Raw genomic sequence first — 19,845 nt, forward strand, 5'->3', positions numbered from 1 at the left:
CCTCATCTCATGATGATCGAAGGGAGAAAGGATGGTAACGAGACCAAAGTGGGGCTACGTGCTAAACGCAAAGCACCCTCATCTGTCACAAATGATCAGAACACAAAGGTGAACACACCCGTGGTGATTTAACATTGCATGTCACGGCATTGACCCCAATAAAACATGGGTGAAAGGTGTGGGCTGGAGACAGGGAAGATAAGGAGTGGGTGGAGGGGGCCAAGTGAGTAGTGGAAAGGAGAGATGGGTTGTTGGGGGTGGGGGTGGGGGGGTCATTCAAACAATGAAGTAGCATCATAACTTCATCTTTGTATATCATTTTTTTTTTCTCTTTTTTGTAGACAAGCAAGTAGTCAAGAAACATTTTCTTCCACCCTCTACTCTTATATTTAAGGTAAATTTGAGAGAATTCAGTTGAGGTGTTGATGTCGTAAGTGTTTTTACGCTGCAGTGTCAGAAAAAATATGAAGCTAGTATGTCAACTTGATTGATTGCCTTAGAAAGATGGGAAATGTGTTTAGTGGATTAGTGAAAACATGGAGATGGATTAAGTAATGACAGTCCCACAAAAGCCACAATGAGTTTGGGTTTTTGTGCATGCAAATCATTAAACTTCACAAAGCAAACCCCCTGAAGATTGTTCATCAATCAAATTTGCTTTGAGAAAATTGAAGAAATAGATAATGAATTCGAGATGAATGGGTTGCCAGCCTAAAGTGATGGACAAAGAAAAAAATCACATATGCACACACACACACGTAAGATCTTTTGATATATGACAGTGTTTGTCATTATCAAAACTGTGTTGTATATGTTTCACAGGATAAAACAGTGTAATGATGAGAAAAGGTAGCTCAACATATGTGTGAAAATGATTAAAACAGAAATGAAAATTAACAAAATGTTCAAAATTAAATGTAATTCCTGGTAATTTGCCATCACCTGTGTTTTGGCAATCCTGTCCCTGGCAGTTATAGACAGCAAAGCAAAAAAAAAGAAGCTATAAATAAATAAATATATAAATATATTAAAAATCAGTAGCACTTCATTTTTCTCAACAGCGGAAAATAAAAACATATAAATGAACTCCACAGTTCAGCCAGTGTACCAACAGGGAGCTTTGATTTATTTTGTTGTTTTGTGCAGACAAAACCGGATCCCCCTTGGGGCAATAATCTACTCTGGTAGTACTCACACCCACTACCTTAGTATAGCCCACAATCCATTTCATTTCCTTTTACCCACCTAGACATAGAGGACATGACAAGTTTTTTAAAGCAAGACAAAGTTCACCGGCGTAAAGAGCCTTGCAAATCCTCCGCTGATGATTTAAAGCTTTGATAGAAACTTCACTCGCAGACTTATTGGCTTACGATCTCCCGATAGCTACATGTGTTTTGAGGATCTGCTACGTTTTACTCAATAAGAGAATGCAGAAAAAGGTTATTCTTCTTGCATCTACCAGCAGTTTGCTTCTGCTTTGCAGTTGGCAACGGACCCAAATGTAGATAACAGAGAATTTGCTAACAAGAGTTGAGTAATTAATGTATTTGTAGTTTAAGCATTTAGTCATATGCACAGAAACAAGGAGATTTTACAAGTCTTTGTCCTTATTTTCAAGAGGTTTATTTTTTTTTTTTAAGCCACTGGACCATCTTGTGTCAAAAGTATCATGGACATGTACAGTATAAGAGATCACAAACGCAGTATCACGAGGAAGTGACAGGATAGCTGAGGAGAAGGATGTATGATCACAGTCGGCAACAATCACTGGCCTCTCTCCATCTTCCTCTTTCATACCGCCAAACTCTGTGTCAGCACAACCCAGAAGATATTGCAACAGACTTTTCCCCTCAGGTGCAACATTGTCATAGTTCATTAATCTTCTCAAACTTCTCCTGCTGCCATCAGCCCCCGTACGTACTACTAATCCCCTTATTAATGTGGCAAATGAACCTGCACAAGAAGGACGACTCCCTCAAGGCTCCATAATTACAATAGTCTGTACAAACTCCTGTTTGCATAGAATGTCCATTCATTAAACGTACTGACAACACCATGAAGACAGCGAAAGATTCTCTGTTCTTCCTCGCCAACCTTTCTCGCATTGTGCACTTTAAACAGAATACTACGTCTGCTGTAACATTTAATGGACTGCTTGTGTCTGCTGACTGATACTGTAATACAAGCCTGTTTTTATTGTGGCGGTCACAACAAGAAGGAAAAATGATAAGTGAGGCAGATGCAGGGAGTAGAATTCTCCAAAATTAAGCCAACCTATTATACATAGGTTGTCAGCTATTCTATATGTGTTGTAGCTATAGTGAAGGTGCATAAAAGGGAGCTGTTATACTGTTTCCCTAGAGCTAGGGCATGATTTGAGCTGCAAGAAAAACAAAACACATCAGAGCAGTGTGGGATAACTGAACTATAGGTACTCACTTTTCCTTTCAGTGCTTGCATCTTTTCTGCCACACAAGAAAAACTCTAAATTAAGCAATTAAGCGTTTTTTGCACACGAGGTGGTTCGGGTCACATGGCTGCACAACTGAAAGCCCTATATAAGGCTCATAATTGCGCATCCTAACATGTAACGTGTATTATCATAACAAAGTAAAGGGAAAGAGAACACATCTTGTGTACCTGCAAGAACGTACACATGAATCTACATACGCTTGCTAACTCAACGGACAATAAACAGCCTTATTTTCACATTCACCACAGATTTATTCAGGGTTAATGGTGAAGACTGAGAACTTAAAATGCGTGTTATAATAAGCTAATCATGAGGGTTCTAACGCATCATCGTGGTGACTACTCTCAAACCCTGCAGCCCCAGTAAAACCATGTTGATGCGTCCATAACATGAGCCATGGGATCTGATGTGCAGCGCATGGTTAACACGTAGCCACTGGGCTCATGTTATGTTACTGACTCACGTCTACTGTGTGTCTTCCCGTAAGACTGCTAAAAGAAAGAAAGTAAGACTGATAGTGAAGCGGCTATGATTGTACTTGATTTCTTAGATGCTTGTGTTGCCTTGTGAAACTAGGGCAGTGTTTTCATGCTTATTTCCTCAGTGTTGTTTAGACTAATGTAGGTCCCTGGAGGGTAAATAATAAGTTGGGGGGGAGGGATTGCTCCGTTTGCTATTAGCAAGGTTTGGGGTCTCTATAAAGCCGATTCCACTAGGCATTTGTCTGCAATGGCACTGTTGTAGATGTCTGCTTTTTCCATTCTCCATGTTCTAAAGAGGAAACACACTGAAACCTTCATGCTCTGCTCTTTCTCTCTTCCTACTTACTTATCAATTTCCTTTCAGATTCCGTATTTATTGATTCGTGCTGATGTTGCACAGAAGTGACTCTTGAGAACTGGAACAAAATAGCTTTTCAATTCTTTGAGAGAAGGTCAATTTTAAAAGCTGTTCCCATCAGCTTTACACATTTCTTTCCCGTTGAACGTCTTCGCTCACTTGATTGCTTATTACGTGACAACTTCAGGCAACAATGGGTGATTGATGATGGTTTGTGAATCAAAAGCGTCAATATAAATGCTAAACTTGATCATTTTATCGTGTACCTTTTGTGATGCATGGCAACAATTCAGCACCTTACTGAATTTATTTTCCATGCAGTGCATCAAACCACAACTGCAAAAATAACTGGTAATAACTTTAAATGACATTGACTTATTTCTGTTATCTATGTATGTATAAGAAATCTTTTAATAATTCAGTTCTTATCTCCGGTCCTACTCTGCAGGAAATATGATATGATAATCCAGTGATATTACCTTTTGGTTATACTGTCTGTTTAAAGATTCACTCAAAGGTAATTGGTATTTTTTGGCTTTTACTTTTTTTTATATATATATAGCTCACAGCTAATCTCCTCTCTATTTTTATTCAATACTCACAGGCAGAATTCACAAAGGAATGGACCATACTGGACGAGCGTCTACTTATCAATGCTCATGAAATGGAGATGACATTCACATGTCAATACAAATGGTTGCATTGCAGCAAAACAATCAAAATATGGATGCAATTGATAATATTCTCTGCTTTGTCAAGCAAGCACAGTCTAATCGCTTTAACCACAATCAATAACTGCCATTTAAACTCAAATCTGAAGGGGGATCTTTATCAGTGAGATGTTTTGGAATAATTACGACTGAGAACCGACCAGATACGCCTTAAGAGCCTTCATTATGAATATCCAAAGATAGATATTAGCTAATAGCGGAAAGGTAGAAAATTACTTTTTCTTCTAATATTAAAGAAATTGAGATAAGAAAGTGTACCCTTGTGAGCAGTCAAATATATCCGTGCACATTTATTTGAGTAAGCCATATTGCTGATATATATATAGAATATAGATATTCAGCAATATGATAAAATATGTCAGGATCTAAATAATATTTCATATTTTAAATCAAGGAATAAATAAACACAGATTTAATGATGCTTTTGTGACTTCTATGACATAAATATAGTCTGCAATGCTTATGTTTCATATTCAGTGCAACAGTTTAAATGAATATTGGCAAGACTCAACTCATCTGCTTTGTGTCATTAATAGAGCCCAACCAATATTAATGGTCAATATTGGGCTATCACAGACATAGCAGTATTGATATCTGATATGTGCCAATAGGAAAGAAAGTGGGAGGGGGAAATGCAATTTACAATAAGAAGCAGCACAGAGAAGGAAAGCAGGAGCAGCAATATCAACTAGAATTGGTTGACAATGCATATGTTAAACAAATTAACATATTAAAGAATATTTAACCAAAATATACTTTTTAATAATGTTCAAATTTGGTTCAGAAAGCAAAAACCTTCTGAGTACCTTTGCATAGCCATATCGGTGCAAAATCGGTGCACAATCCACATAGAAAAAGTCTATTTTGATTTTATGTCGGTTGCCATTTTGATAATCATCAAATTTTTCCCTCTAAAAATCAATATTAGTCTCAAAACTCCCCTATCAGTTGGGCTCGAGTCCCTAGGGAGTGAAAGGAAAGTAGAATTAGACTGAGGCACAACTTGAGGTCAGTTTCAGCCCTCAGCTTATATACGAATTACATTACACTATACACAAGTACATAGAAAAATATTGATCCGATTGTACAGAACATTTCAGAGGAACACGTGTGAGCAAAAGTGTCTGCAACAGTACATTATTTATATTATCGATGGCACCATATAGAACACACCGGCTCTGTTTGAGTGCGTCTTTGAATCATTTGTCAGAATTATTGATTCCAATAAATCTTGTATGGAATTGTGGGATGACTGAGCGAATCAATGGAGTTGTGCTTACAGTATAGTGTTATATCTCATGTGCCCTCCCCTAGTGTTGAGTTCCTCCTCGCCGACACCATCACCCATTTCATCGCCTTGTCTCTTCTCTCTCACACACACATCACCAACCACACACACACACGCACACACACCCACACACACACACACACACACACACACACACGCACACACAGCGCCTGGCAAATGACGCCAAGCTGAATGCCTCTTTTGACTGCTACCTCTCACACAGAAACACATTAAATGCAACCCCAGATGCAGTGACCCGGAGGTATGCATCGATAGGAGTCGCTCAGTGTCACCCCTGTAATTCCACTCTCTCTTCCGGACAGATCTTATCACTCACATCTCTAACTGCCATTATCAATCTTCCCCATGCAGCCTCTACATCATTAGGCAAGAGTATTTCACTAAGAACACCAACACAGGTTTCACTCCTTTCTTCTCCTCCCTTGCATTTATAAGTCCACTGCAGGTTGGCGTAGTGCCAGGCTGTGCCATGCAGCGCAACACTGCCACCTAAAGGTTCAGTACCACCACCCGTCGAGCCTGACCCACTGACAACACTCTCACTTTGCCTTCCTTTCTGCCTCTGCACTCTCCCTTCCCTCTTCTGTGCTGCTCCCTGTATTTGTCCACGTGTGTTCCATTAGATTAGAACTGTGTGTTGTGTAGTGCTGCTTTATTAGCAGAAAAATTAATAAGGCTTTGATAAAAAGCAGCATGGATTACGTTTAAATTTGAGGCTCATTATTGGCTAATCCTTTTTGAATTGGATGTGTATCAAGTTCCAGACAAGCTTCACTCAGTTCGCTAGTGTGCTTCGAGAGGAGGCATTTAATTCAAGCCTAGATGATGTGGCAAAGCCTACAGTGACATTCACAATACCAATGCAGCAGACTAATTATTGACTGTTGTTATTGCTGCAGGTGTTGAAAAGGTCATTTTGTGATATCACAATACAACACCAAAAAACAAGGAAACAAACAAACAAAAAAAAAAACATGAATACACTCAAAGTTTTATGAGGAGAAAGGTGAAAAGTCAGCTACGTTTTTTGTTGTTGTTGTTGTTGTTTTTTTTTTGTTGTTCTTCTTTTTGGTTTTGGTTTTTTTTGGAGAATGTGTGCAGCATTTATCTAGGATGAAAACGAAGTAATCTGAGTAGATAGGCAAGAAAAAAATGTTTCTTTCACAAAGAACATTGAGTCACAATTTTAAGTTATGTTGGTACATTTTACCAGTGATCTAACCTGGGTGCTGAATAGACAAAATAAGGCAAGGCAATCACTCACCCACTTGCATTTTTGTTAAATATGAATTAAATAGATATTAATGACAAAACATCAGTCTATAATTATTCCCCCAAAAGTATGCATGTGATTGTTGAGTCCATAGTCAACTTAGCAGTTGTTCAAGTTACTTTTTTCTCTTTTTTTTTGTTTCTTTTTTAAGTTTGAGAAACAGTGAACTTGCTGAAGCAGTATGTCTCCTGTACTCTTTTCTGTTGCTTCACAGTAACTTACAGTGAGTCTCTAATCTAGACTGGCACTTTAACACTGTGGAACAGGGCAGTTATAGGCAGTACTTATAGACCAGTAAAAGTGCTCTTTTACCTGCTGTCTGGTGTGCATGGGCCCCTTCGTCTTGAACCCTCCTTGGGAACTGCACTCTGAGGCACTGAAGTGGTCGGAGCTCGTGGAGGACCTCTTGGAAAGGGTGTCACAGCCCCCGACAAATGTGTTATCCAATGGGAGCTCTTGAATCACGTGATGCTTCTTCACTGAGACCGGCGTGTCGGCCTTGAGATGGAAGGCCGATTGCGGCGAGGCAGACTTGTAGTGCCGGGCCAGGTCTGGGCTGCTAGGCTTGAAGGTTGTGGTAGGTGTTGCATTCCAATCAAAGCGTCCAATCCCTTGCTCCTCAAGCTCGGTGGGCAGGCTGATGGTTCCGTTGATTGGCTCGTGCGCAGGATCGTCAGGTTTGTTCCCCTCGATGGTGACAAAGTTGAGCAGGGAGCTTTTGGGGGATTTCCTTTTCTTGCGCTTTTTCTTCTTATTCTGCTTGTTCTCTGTGTTGGGTGACATCCACTCAGCCCCCTGTTTTTTCCTCTGCGCAGCCTTGAACCTTGAAGCGTGGCGGCAACGCAGCAGCACCGTGACAAAGATGACAATAATCACTACTAAGGCACCCGTCACAAATGCTATCATTATGGTTAAATAGTCGCCACTTTGATAGGTTTCACTGCTTTCACCAATGTTGCGGTCAATCGGGGTCTCCATAGTGCGTCGGATGAGATCATAGATGAGTGTTGAGTTACCCACAGTGTCATTGACATACAGAAATACCAGCACCAGAGTATGGAGAGATTTGGGATATCCCAGGTCACTGATATTGACCACTAATCTATGTAACCCTATGTCAGTCACTGCTGGTTTTTCTTCCAGAGTAATATTTCCTGTGACAGGGTCAATTCTGAACAGACCTTTGTTGTTCCCACTAACAATGGTGTACTTTAGTTCTGCATTCATCCCTGTATCACCATCTACTGCAAACACTTCTGCCACCACAGATCCTGGGATAGAGGAGAGAGGGACAAGCTTGAAAGATGTGTTGGAGGGGGGGTAGATGACGATTGGGGTGTTGTCGTTCACGTCAATGACATTGATGGTCACCTTGGCAGCTGAGGAGCAAGGAGGCCTGCCACTGTCCACAGCCCTGACATCAAAAGTGTAGGAGCTCTGTTGCTCCCGATCAAATGACACATTAGATTTTATCACCCCAGAGTAAGGATCCAGTATAAAGTTCTCATTGTCGTTCAGTATAGAAAGAGAAACAGCAGCATTTTCTCCAGCATCTGAATCTGTCACAGTTATCACCCCCACGGTGCTGTATTTAGGAAGATTCTCAGACACAAAGAACTGAAAGTGGTTATGTGTGAACTTAGGATTGTTATCATTTTCATCCAGCACAGTTACAATAACAGCTGCCTGCGTTTGCAGAGGGGGTGTCCCGTTATCTCTTGCCGTTACAGTGAAGAGAAACCTATCCTGATCCTCTCGGTCAAAAACCCTGGACGCCGTCAGGACCCCCGTTTTGCGGTCAAGATCAAAGAATGATGCATTTGGTCCCAGCTGATAAACAATCTCTGCGTTTTTCCCACTGTCCTCATCGGTGGCGCTGAGAGTAGTGAGGAACAGGTCGCGTTTGTTGTTTTCCATAACAGCCAGCTCAATAACTGGCTGAGTGAAAATAGGTGGGTTGTCATTCTCATCCTCCAGCTTCACTCTTACTAAGGCAGTCTGATTCAAGCTTGGTTTTCCAGAGTCAGAAGCTACAATTTTAAAGTTGTATTCCTTGGTCCCTTCATAGTCGAGCAGTGCAGATGTCTCTAACAGATACTGGTTGTCGTACACGGCTTTGAGATGGAAGGGCACATCCTTTTCTATGAAACAAATGACCTTGCCGTTAATGTCAGTGTCTTTGTCTGACACGGTGATGAGAGCTATCTTGGTATTGATGGGATCCTTCTCCGAGAGGAAAACAGTGCCATTTATGGGACTGATTATGTATCTCAGGTCTATATTAGGTGGATTGTCATTAACATCAGTCACATTTATGGTAACAGTAGCTCTGGCAGAACTAGAGCTGCCATCGCTCGCTAAAACAGACAGCTTATGAATAGCAGTCTCCTCTCTATCCAGGGGCCTTTGCACTGTAATTAGGCCAGATGTTGTATTTAATGCAAAGAGTCTTTTTGTAGCAGGAGACACCTGAGTCCCAAATACATAACGTATCTCTGCATTTGCCCCTATGTCTGCATCTGTGGCCTGAAGCTGCACAACAGAAGTGCCAATAGGGGAGTTTTCTGGTATATGCACTTCTATCTGCCCCTCTTTAAACACCGGCCTGTTATCATTGACATCTGTTACTGTAACTTGGAGAATAGCAGTGCTGGATTTCTGTGGACTGCCACCGTCCTCCACTTTAATCTTCATCACATACGTATCCTTCTGCTCTCTGTCCAGATTCTGCTGCACAATAAGCTGGGGCCACTTCTCCCCCTCAGGCGTTTCTACGATGTCTAAGCCGAAGGCACTCTGCCCGTTGATCAGCTCGTATTTGTGGACACTGTTGGGGCCAGTGTCTGGGTCAGTGGCAGAAGGAATAGCGAAGCGGCTGTTAATGAGCGTGTTCTCGGGGATGGAGATGTTGATCACAGGGGACGGGAACATGGGGGCATTATCATTTGTGTCTTTGACAATTATTTTGATCTTAATCAGCCTGAAATAATCATTAGGCAGAATGACCACTTCGATTTCAAAGGAGCACTCGCTGTCCTCAAACGAGGGACCGGGGCACAACTTCTCCCTGTCGATTCGGTTAGATGTTGTGAATATCTCGCCAGTGCTGCTCAGAACGCGGACCAGTGGGTTATCTCCTGCTTTGGAGACAAGTCGGTACACGAGATTAGCACTCGCTCCAGTGGCAGCATTTGTATGGGAAATATTTAGGTCCTTTGGTATGTTTCCAATGAGGACATTTTCTTGCAGCTCCTCTCTGATGGGGTAGATTAGTTCTTGGGCTATTGAAGGATCTAGCCAGATGCAGGCAAGTAGGGCGCCCAACAGGTAATAGTCTTTTAGATCCATGATAGCGTGAATGCGTTTCCAACCTTTACAACTCAAAGGTTTTTTTCTATGCAATGTTGTAACAGGCAGTGACTCCCTTGCATGTGGTGGCAGGAATCTTCCACGGACAAACCTATGAATACACGACAGAGTTTTTCTTCAGTGAAATAACTTTGCCATGCACAGGAAAATAAATCTATTTCACAAACAAACCCCCCCTCTCATCTCACAGTCATCATCTTTCATTTTGTTTTATGTTTCAAAGGCCTTAACCTACAATTCATGGAATATAGCTAAACAAAAAAAAAAAATTAAAAAAAAAAAAACACTGCAGCAACCATTTAAGCAGCCTTTATGTCTGTTGCTTCCCTTTTCTAAAATCACTGAGAATTTTCTGCGTCTATCAAAACCCCCCCCCTATGGCCACAAAACTTCACAACACATTACACAGTCTGATTAATGTTACACTTAAATTGGCAAAATTAAACGAGCTGTGTGTGTGGGCTCCCTAAATGAATACGCATGAATGAAGCCTACAAAATGAGCTCAGACAGATTTTGAATTCTTAGTGGGCAACTGAGACCTATATTCTTATCGTACATACCCAAATCCGTTACAGCGCAGGAGAGAGAAGAAAAAAAAAACTGGAGTGTGTCAGCTCATAGTCTTCTCATCCAGTGTGCCTGCGAGCTTATTCGGGTAAAGATATCCTTCTCAGCCAGATCTAGCTTTTGGGTCCAGGAAAGAGAGAGAGAGAGAGAGAGAGCGAGAGAGAAAGAGAGAGAGAGGAAAATATATATATATATAATCGCCCCGCAGGAGTAATCAGACTCTAGAACAGGTTTTTGGATAAAAGCAGCTGGTCGCACAAACTGGGGTAAATTAAAGGCTGCATATGTCGCAGTTCCGTTTCCCCCATTTAACTTCAGGAATGGACAGGATCTAATTGTGCGACCTGCGGTGATTGCGGTGATCAGCGTCGCTCTCCAGCAGACACAGCCAGGTGGTCAGTGGTTTGTGGTGTCTTCCATTTAAAACGGGTCCCAAAATCAAATCTCATCTTCCGTACACGTCCCGGAGAAAGAAAAGAAAAAAAACGGCGTTTGTGGTCTTTTTCTTTCTTTCTTTTTTTCTTTCTTTCTTTTTCTTTCTTTCTTTCTCGCTTGCTTGCTCTCTTTCTCCCCCGGCTACCTGTTAAGGTGAAGGCGCCGACGAGGTGAACGCAAGAGGAGACGCTTATGTCCTGTCATGTTTCAAGTTCACGGAGCACCATCAATAATCAGCCGGCGTAGACACAAGGTTAAAAAGAAAAAGATAATGAAGGCATCTATGCAAAAAAAGAAGAAGAAAAAAAAAAAGAAAAATCTCAGAGTCGATCCCTCTCAGAAATGCCCACCTCAATATAAAAGCTGTTTGGTGTGACACCGATGCGCAGCGTGTATGTGCCGTTTATCCTTGCACTCTCACTCCCAGAGCAGAATATCTTGCACTAACTCTGTGTAAACCCATAGGAGGGGTGGTGAAGTACACCACACCGACGCTCCCCCCACACATACCACCCCCTTTCCTCCTCCTCCATCCCCCCCCCCCGTACCCCGCCGACCCTCGTCATTGGACACCGCCCCTCTCTTTCAGTGGCGTCGACGCACCGAGCAGCAACAGGATTGGCCCGAAGTCACGTCACTTAAACGCAGACCGGAGGGGTTGTCCGCGCCGCGGTGAGATGCTCCGTGAAGATGCTGCAGGCTGCAGAGACGCTTTAACCAAAAAAAAAAAAAAAAAAAAAAACCCCGAGGCAGGAGAGGGGATGATGATGACGACGATGATGATGATGATGAAGAAGCTGCTTGTGCTGCTGATGATGATAATGTAAAAAAAAAAAAAAAAAAAAAAAAAAAAAAAGAAGAAGTGTCTGTCCTTTAGCTTTGACACTGTGGATGATTATATAAATGCAGATAGCAGTCATTGGCTCTTAAGGGACGCAACAAACGCATGAGCCAACCTGTTAGGTTGTTGTCAGGTAGGGTACACTAATTGGGATGGACGTAAAAAAAAAGCCAAAAAAAAAAGACTGAAAGTAAAACCCAATAAAAACTGCATATACTGCAACGGTTTCCGAGAGATATTACTTGGTAAGAATAAACACAGGCATGTACAATACAAGCCTTGTGTGAGAGTCACCAATAATTGCACTCTGGACAGAGAAGCCGTTGTCTAAGCATGTTTGCGCGGGGTGCGTATTCATGCTCCGTGCGCCACACTTGGCACCCTGCGGCCACTCATCAGCATTTGTCCGTAAGAAATAACCTTGACAGTTATCCCTCTCATCAAAGCTATACGGCAGCATGTGGTGCGAGCTCTTTGCGTAATAGACGAGCTGCATTTCTTTCTTTCTTTCTTTCTTTTTTTTAAGTTTACTGCCTCGTGCTAGAGCTGTGATGATCTGAGGGGGGGTTGTGATGTGACTTTGGAATTGCCCATAACCGCAGATGATCTTACTTGACAAGTTTTAAAGCAACAAGGGGAGGCTGAACTGTGCAGCCTCCTAAATAAAGTCGAGCAGAAGCCCCCCTCCAAAGAAAAAAGAAAAAAAAAGACACATGGTAACTAGAAAACAGCCGATTTAATCAGATAGAAATCAGACAGATTCAGCCATCATTTAATATCAACTGCCATCCAATCATTACTTAATTTCAATGCAGTAGATAACCCTCAATTTCATCCACGGATGTCTCTCACGCACACTGCCTGTGCGGCTGCTGCTGAGAAAGACAAGCTGTTGAGCTCAAAGGCTGTCACGGTGAACACTGCCATCTTGAGGTGCTCTTACACAAATGCCTGAGTTGTGCTCTTAAGCTGTGTAGCATCAGAAAAAAATAATAATTTCTCAACAAAGACTTCAGTTCATGCTTTTTAACATGTGACCGCAGAATGTATTAGTGAATTAGTAAGAAGCTACGTGTGAATGAAGAGACAGTAGATGTGTGAATAGGCCCTGGTGTTGGCAACTTGTGATGGGAGTGAGGCAAAGGACATGGGACCCACACTGTTAAGGTGAGAACTAGGCTGCAAATGTCTCCTGAGAGGCTGGCTTATTGCCTGGTCAGCAGTCCATTAGCGCAACCAACCTGGTGGCCTGACCTTTCTGCCGCTGGATCCAGCCGTCAATGTCCTTTGCTGGGGAGAGAGCAGCTGAAAGAGTGATCTGTCACTTCAGTTTAAAGTCTGACACCCCGACATGGAGGAAAAAAGTGACAACATAACTGTCTACAGTGGTGAAACACTTTCTTGCTCTGCTGGCCAGCTGGAGTCATTAGAAACTCATTGCTTGCTTTACTTTCTCGCAGGGACTGTGTGAGTTTGTGTTGGGTTTTTCTTTTAAAACAATAATTATGTTTGGATTTAATAGAATTTCCCAACATCGCCTAGTCTCTGAGGTGTATGTGTGTGTTAATACGGGGCAGATTGCACAGTGATTGGGAGCATTGAACAGAAAGCTAGAAATACCCACATCTCATGAAGTAATTGTTAAGACCCAGGTATTGATCACCAACTCTATCAAACCTCTGCAGATGAATTATGGTCATGGGTCAATAAAATCTTTTATTTATGTCACCATAAAGATAAGTTGAACTTTACAAAGAAGAGTTTTTGTTATTATTGGCGTTTTTTTTTTTTGACTCAGACGCCAGAAGGGACGAAAATCAGCAAATGGTGCAACGGCACAACTCGTAATTCCAAATGTATCCTGTCTTTCAAGTTTGTTATCTCCTTATTTAGTCTGTTTTGAACTGGCTGCAGCTAATGTTTCTGCCAGTCAAGCTACTGACAAGTGATGAATAATGTAGCATCCTAATATATGCTCTAGGTCTTGTGGTGTACCTCCTACAAGCTTACATCGAAGAGAGAGCCTAAGGGAAGGGTCCAAACCTAAGGCCTTATGATTCCCTGTATACCAGGTGCAGTCAATCACACCATTCACCTTGGTTTGATTCTCACACTGACTTATTGACTTGTTCATGCTGTTGAATTGGCCTCATGAATAATACAAGGAACAAATATGTTTATCTTTCATGTCCATTAAAGTACAAGGTCAAACAGGTAATTTATGTATTTTCTAACTTAAACAAGGTCTACGGAGCCGGTGTTGGAAAATTTAAACAGTTGGTGTCACAACTTTAGCATTGGTGCTCAGCCAAGAGGCTGCAAACATGGCTGAAGGCTGAAGCCAGTGTAGAGGAGCCTGAAGATGCAGTTTGTCTGAGTGTTATTATTATCAACACCAAACATTTTAATTTGAAATTTACTTCAATATTTGCTTAGATCTGGGGTAATTTTATGTAAAAAAAAATAACATCACACAGAAAATATTGTTTTCACAAGAACATGATGTTTCAGTAACAACATTCACAGTGAGAAAATCATTCTCACTGTGAATGCTGTTGTAATATAGCTCTTTGAAATGGAAAATTTTGGTTAAAGAAATTCATTTTTGAAGAGTTTGGGTCTTACAATGTACTAGTTACGTGTTAACATAATTGCAATTATTCTCTGTCATGGCCTCTACTAGTACAAGTGAGAAAAAAGCTCTTTCGTGTGAGAAACATTCATTTTAGCGTGTGAGAGCTGTTTAAATATGAGTGCTGTATTTTTCCACTGTGTATGAATGTTCAAAAAGTAATTCAGCCAGAATAACTCCAATTATCCAATTCTCTTGTAATATCATAAAAAAAATATTGAATAACATGCTGTGCATCGTCTTAAAAGAAATGATAAATGTAATGAACGCTTATTTTTACCCTTTACTTCCCACCTCAGTCTCTGCAATCATCTCACCAGGCGTGTAGAACTTAGATGTGGAGCTGCATATACATATCATATAAGGAAGGTGCACCGAGATACTAGAAAGAATAGATGTGGATCACTCACAGTATAAAGAATGGACATCGTATTCATGATGTCACCCATATGCTTCTGAAGAGCCGTTTTGAAGCTCAGAGTGTGGTCACTTTGGCTGCCCTGCCTCTTCCACCTCCTGGCTAATCAAAAAATGGGCAAAGACATGGATCATTGGTGAACCTGAGGTGAGCTTAATGAAGCCTGGTTACTCAAACAAGCCACCTGTAACGACCTCACCTGTCAATCAAAGCGGCCACACTGTTAATTACACATAACTCTTAAGCTTTAATATCGTTTGAACGGGTGAGTTATATATAAATACAGACTCAGTACAGTTGTCATGATGGTCAAGCTGGACATTTTAACATAGGGGCTTATGGAGACTCATTCTGCAGCCAGCCTCAAGTGGCCATTCAAGGAACTGCATTTTTTGGCACTTCCACATAGGCTTTACTTCACAGCCAGAGGTTGCCGCTTGTTGTAGATACAGGGAAGGGCCCCAAGAGAGTATAGGGTCCAGAATTTTCTGCTCCGCCCCTGCAGCTGACTCACACAGAAAAAAACATCAGTGGGGTTATCACATGAGCTGAATCCTGCTGCTTGTGATACTGTACCACCTGCCAGCTAAACAAGTGTTAGAATTTAAACTCAGACTTGTGCAAAAATAAAATCTTTTCAGATTGTTGTTTTACTTCTGTCCAAAACACTCTTACAGAAACTGTTTACTTCTGCTATATTTCGAGTTGGATGCTAAACAGAGAGGCTCCCTTCCTTTCATCACCTACTTATGTTTTGGCAATGTATAAATAGAAAGTAACCATTTTCTATTTCTATGGCTTACCTCGTTCTCTCTTTTTTTTTTTTAACTAGCTGAGTGCACGGGTTTCATTTGTTCCTTGTCAGTATCACAAAAGAGCCACTGCAGCCGCTGACGAAAATTTAGGCCTTTTTCCTTAAAACGCTTTTGCCAGCGCGACTTCTCTCGAGAGTGGTAATGACCCAGTGGATAATTGGCATCACACATGCTGTGGACCCTGAATACTAATCAGTGCTTTTAATCAGGCAACTCCAACTTAAAAGTTTAGATACATGGGAGTGAAATCTGCATAGGAAATGTTTTTCATTTTCTTTGAAAGGGATTCCGGTGATCAAAACTTTGAAATCCCTTCAGATATCACTTAAAAAGGTAGTAACAAGGCACTTTGATATGTTCCGGGGTTAAAATGCAAATACTTACTGAAGGTAATTTTTCTGATTTACACATAGCAACTCCACAGACAACCCATGGTTGCTGCTGAACTTTCCTAATTATTGCAGAACCATTTTAAAGACATTTTTCATACACCCAGCAAATCCTTTATTGCCTGACAGCTGGCATTTGGAATGTATAATGCCATTCATAATAATCCTTTGAACATTGATTGACACGTTGTTTGACCAAAGAAGATATCCTGGGTGGATTAACGTTTCAAGGTGCCAAAAGTGCAAGATATCCCTTATATGAAATGCTTCTTCTGTCTTTATACCTTCTTCCCTTTGACTCTAATTTGCTCTCTCCCTTTGCATTTCTTCTCTCCTCATTTTTTTCCCTTCTCCCTGACACGTTCGAATCACATATCACTCTCCAGACTGTGCACTGAAAAAGGTCAAACATTCCCTCCCATTCTCCTTTATTACTGATGTGAAAGCCAGCAGCCTGTCTGTAGTGGCTGAAATGGATCTTGGTCAAAGACTGCTGTGAAACAGGGAAAGAAAGTTGAGCAAGATCCTTTTTCCGCTCCGTGCACAGGCCGATTTGACCTTGTGCAAGCGATAGCAAGTTACGAGATACTTGACATGCACTCCAACACCAGTACTTTTTCAAATCCTGTCAAACTGAGTTGTATATTTTTGACAGGGAATTAAAGTTCTGCTCAACAGAATCTTTAAAGTGCATGTATGTCTCAGGTGCTGATTGGTTTAATCACTATCCTTTAACAGTAACTCTCCCCTTTCTGCCTTCTCACTTTGTTGGGAATTTGTGCACAGTAACTGGCTGACATACAGCATGACCCCACAGGTCACAGCTTTGATGAGCTTGTTTACCGCCCATTGGATTACTATTTTTAAAAACTGACGGGTGATTACCTCAGAAGTGTGTTTATCACATATCTTTTATCAGCCTGTAGAATTTCTAAAGAGGCTCCAGTCAAGTGTGAGATGTGTAATGATTCCATATAGCTGGATGTGCAGCTTCTTGTAGAACATGATGATTTTTATATATATATATATTATAAAAAACTAAATAGTATTCTTTCAGAACAAATTAACAGTGATTAAAACAACATCGGCTTCTAACAGTATAAATGAAATAAATAATTATACTAAGTGGAAATTCTACTGGAATATTTGAAGGATATTAAATAAACATTTACTTTCTTTGAAAAAACATGTCTACAAATGTATTCTAGGCTATTTATGCAATAGTAAAAAAAAATAGTGAAAAATTCAACAACCGCATTTCATATTCGGTTTCGGTTTCGGTATTCGGCCAACCATTTAATTTTTATTCGGTTTCGGACGAAAATTTTCATTTCGGTGCATCCCTAATATATATATCAACCAGTACCAGTGAATGTAGTGCACATTTAACTCATTTATTTCGAATTAATAATTATGACTCCAGCAGTGAAGACAGCTAATGACAAGAAGGACGATGGCAAGAAAATGCCTATACCAAGACTCTAATGTGTCATCCTAAAGGTCAAACTTCTACATGGCAGTTTCTGTCATTAGGAAAGCAGCTTCGCATTTATTAAGAGGATGTTGCTAATAAGTCATTTTCACAAGTTACAGCACCGCTTTACTTATTCTCTGCTGCATAAATATGTAACAAAGATAAAAGGCAGCTAAACCTACCAGTCTCCTGCAGAACATTTGTTCAAATCCTACTAGATATTATTCACATAGTCGGGTTTCCAGTCTGAGATCCTCGTGCAGTGCTAAAACCACATGCTGAGCCACCAAATCCAAATTAGAAAATGCATATTTCAGTGTTTTAGTCTTGGTTTTCCATTTATAAGCAGTCAGTCAGAGCCTTAGTAGCGAGCGAAATATTGTACTTCCACATTTAATAAAGCCATTCTTGAAGTTTACACTTAATTGAGAATGCGGATGTGCAGGATAATTTATGTCTTTATTATCGATCACTCTTAATATTATTATATTTGGCTATAATATGTTAAAGCACATGTATTCAGGTGGAATATACATAACATGTAACATTCTGTATTTGTCTACCGGATATATTCATAAATAGATTTTAAAATATAATTAAAATAAATCTCTTTGTGTTATTAAATGTGAAAAAAAATACTCCTAATAATCCTACAAAGATACAGCTGAATTACAGTGATTTACACTGTCAAAATACTAAGATCACTCTGTAGGTGTTCAGTCATTGTTGCGGCTACACTTTTGTGGAAAATACACCCACTTATCAGTTTTAATTACTGGTCTACAACAAAGAGTGAGTCATTCCCTCAGAATGAGGTGCCACAGATATGTCCTGTAATTACAAAAATTAATTTTGACGTTGGGTATGGTTGCTGGTAGGAAGAACAGAGAAAGAAACAAAAATGGAAAAGGTCTTTTAAACTTGAGTGAATGTAGCTCGTAAAAAATGTTCCTTAACCGCGTAATACTGCATTCACATCACGCGGTCGCTATTTACCAGTTTCTAACCTGTAAATACTCTTCAAGAGGTAATTACAGCAGGGTATTTTATGAAAGCGCAGAGTTGGAGATCAATAATATGTGTGGCAATTTTACCTTAATTTAATGCTAATTTGGATGCACACTTTTCTATGCCTATATGTTGCACTCCTCTTACAATACAATCATAGATAGATAGATAGATAGATAGATAGATAGATAGATAGATAGATAGGGTAACCACACTCATTATTTCAATTACAACAAGTTAAAAGTTTTTAAACTTATGTACAACAACCATTGAGGTAGATGAGAACAGTGATGACATTATATATGACAAAAACAAGCACAAGTGAATTCACCTTGTTGGATCATTCAGTTTAAGTTGCAGCAAATTGTTGTTTTTTTGTGTGTTTTGCTGCATGCTAACCAGCAATTTACTTTTTTCTTCTTTTCGAGGAAATGCCAGGGTGAGTCCAAACATCATTTTACAGGAAACACAAGCTTTCTAGCATTCAAATCACTGCCCAGAGTGATAAGGTATTATCAGATGACAACATACAATTTGTGTTTAGCAAATGAGACGCAGAATGGAAAATGTCACTCTCCACGGTGGCTACATTTCCAAAAGCACAGATTCAGCTGAGAAAATAGTGTCATGTGTTGTTGTCATTCATCTTGTATGGTGTGATGTCTGATGCAGGGACTGCCAATAATCATGCCAAACACACATACAGCAAACAATGCCACGTGACCACTTGAAGGACACTTACAGTCTACTTCATACTCTTTTCACACTGTATGTACACTACGGGTTCTTTGCCCTGAGAGTCGTTGAAATAGGAATGTTTGTCATCTCTAAACTCTCATTCAGCCATAAATAGCAGTCAATTGTAATGACCTTCATACAACCTTGATTATGTTGTGTGATATATATTGACAGTTAAGTGCTGCCTCTTTAATGTTACCTCTTTAATGTACGTTTCTTTTCCGTTATGTATACATCTGCAGCTGCAACCACATGTTTGGAGGTGAGGCAAAACATGGACTCCATTTTCAATCCTAGTGACTCCATTAGGTCTGAACATGGCTCCTCTCTGTTTCGAGAAAAGAGCACCAAATATCCCCATCAATCCATCCATTTTCTGCCTCTCATCCATGTCCAGGTCACGGTGGCAACAGGCTAAACAAGATACCTTTCACAGAAAACCATTTGCTATTTTATCCATAATAGATACTTAAATTTAACTATTACCTCCGGCCTTCAAGGGGCTGCAGCTGGTGGAGACGTCTGGAA

The 19,845-nt window shown here is 40.5% G+C and overlaps 1 protein-coding gene across 4 annotated transcripts in view; it reads right to left on the reverse strand.

Annotated features, from left to right (window-relative positions):
* The window catches only part of pcdh9 (protocadherin 9), a 135,385-nt gene extending 123,758 nt beyond the window's left edge, over positions 1 to 11,627 (reverse strand). For 2 of the 4 annotated variants that reach the window (XM_027281708.1, XM_027281707.1), the window contains exons 1-2: positions 10,561 to 11,626; positions 6,942 to 10,089 (exon numbers count right to left, since the gene is read on the reverse strand). In XM_027281708.1, the coding sequence (XP_027137509.1) occupies positions 6,942 to 9,977 (3,036 nt within the window). In that variant the 5' untranslated portion in view covers positions 9,978 to 10,089; positions 10,561 to 11,626. Of the gene's footprint in view, positions 1 to 6,941; positions 10,090 to 10,560 lie in introns of all 4 variants that reach the window. The other 2 variants (XM_027281705.1, XM_027281706.1) reach the window with 2 other exon arrangements.
* Between the last annotated feature and the right edge of the window lie 8,218 nt (positions 11,628 to 19,845).

The sequence above is a fragment of the Larimichthys crocea genome, chromosome VIII, assembly GCF_000972845.2.
Source record: "Larimichthys crocea isolate SSNF chromosome VIII, L_crocea_2.0, whole genome shotgun sequence".
Lineage (NCBI taxonomy): Eukaryota > Metazoa > Chordata > Actinopteri > Sciaenidae > Larimichthys > Larimichthys crocea.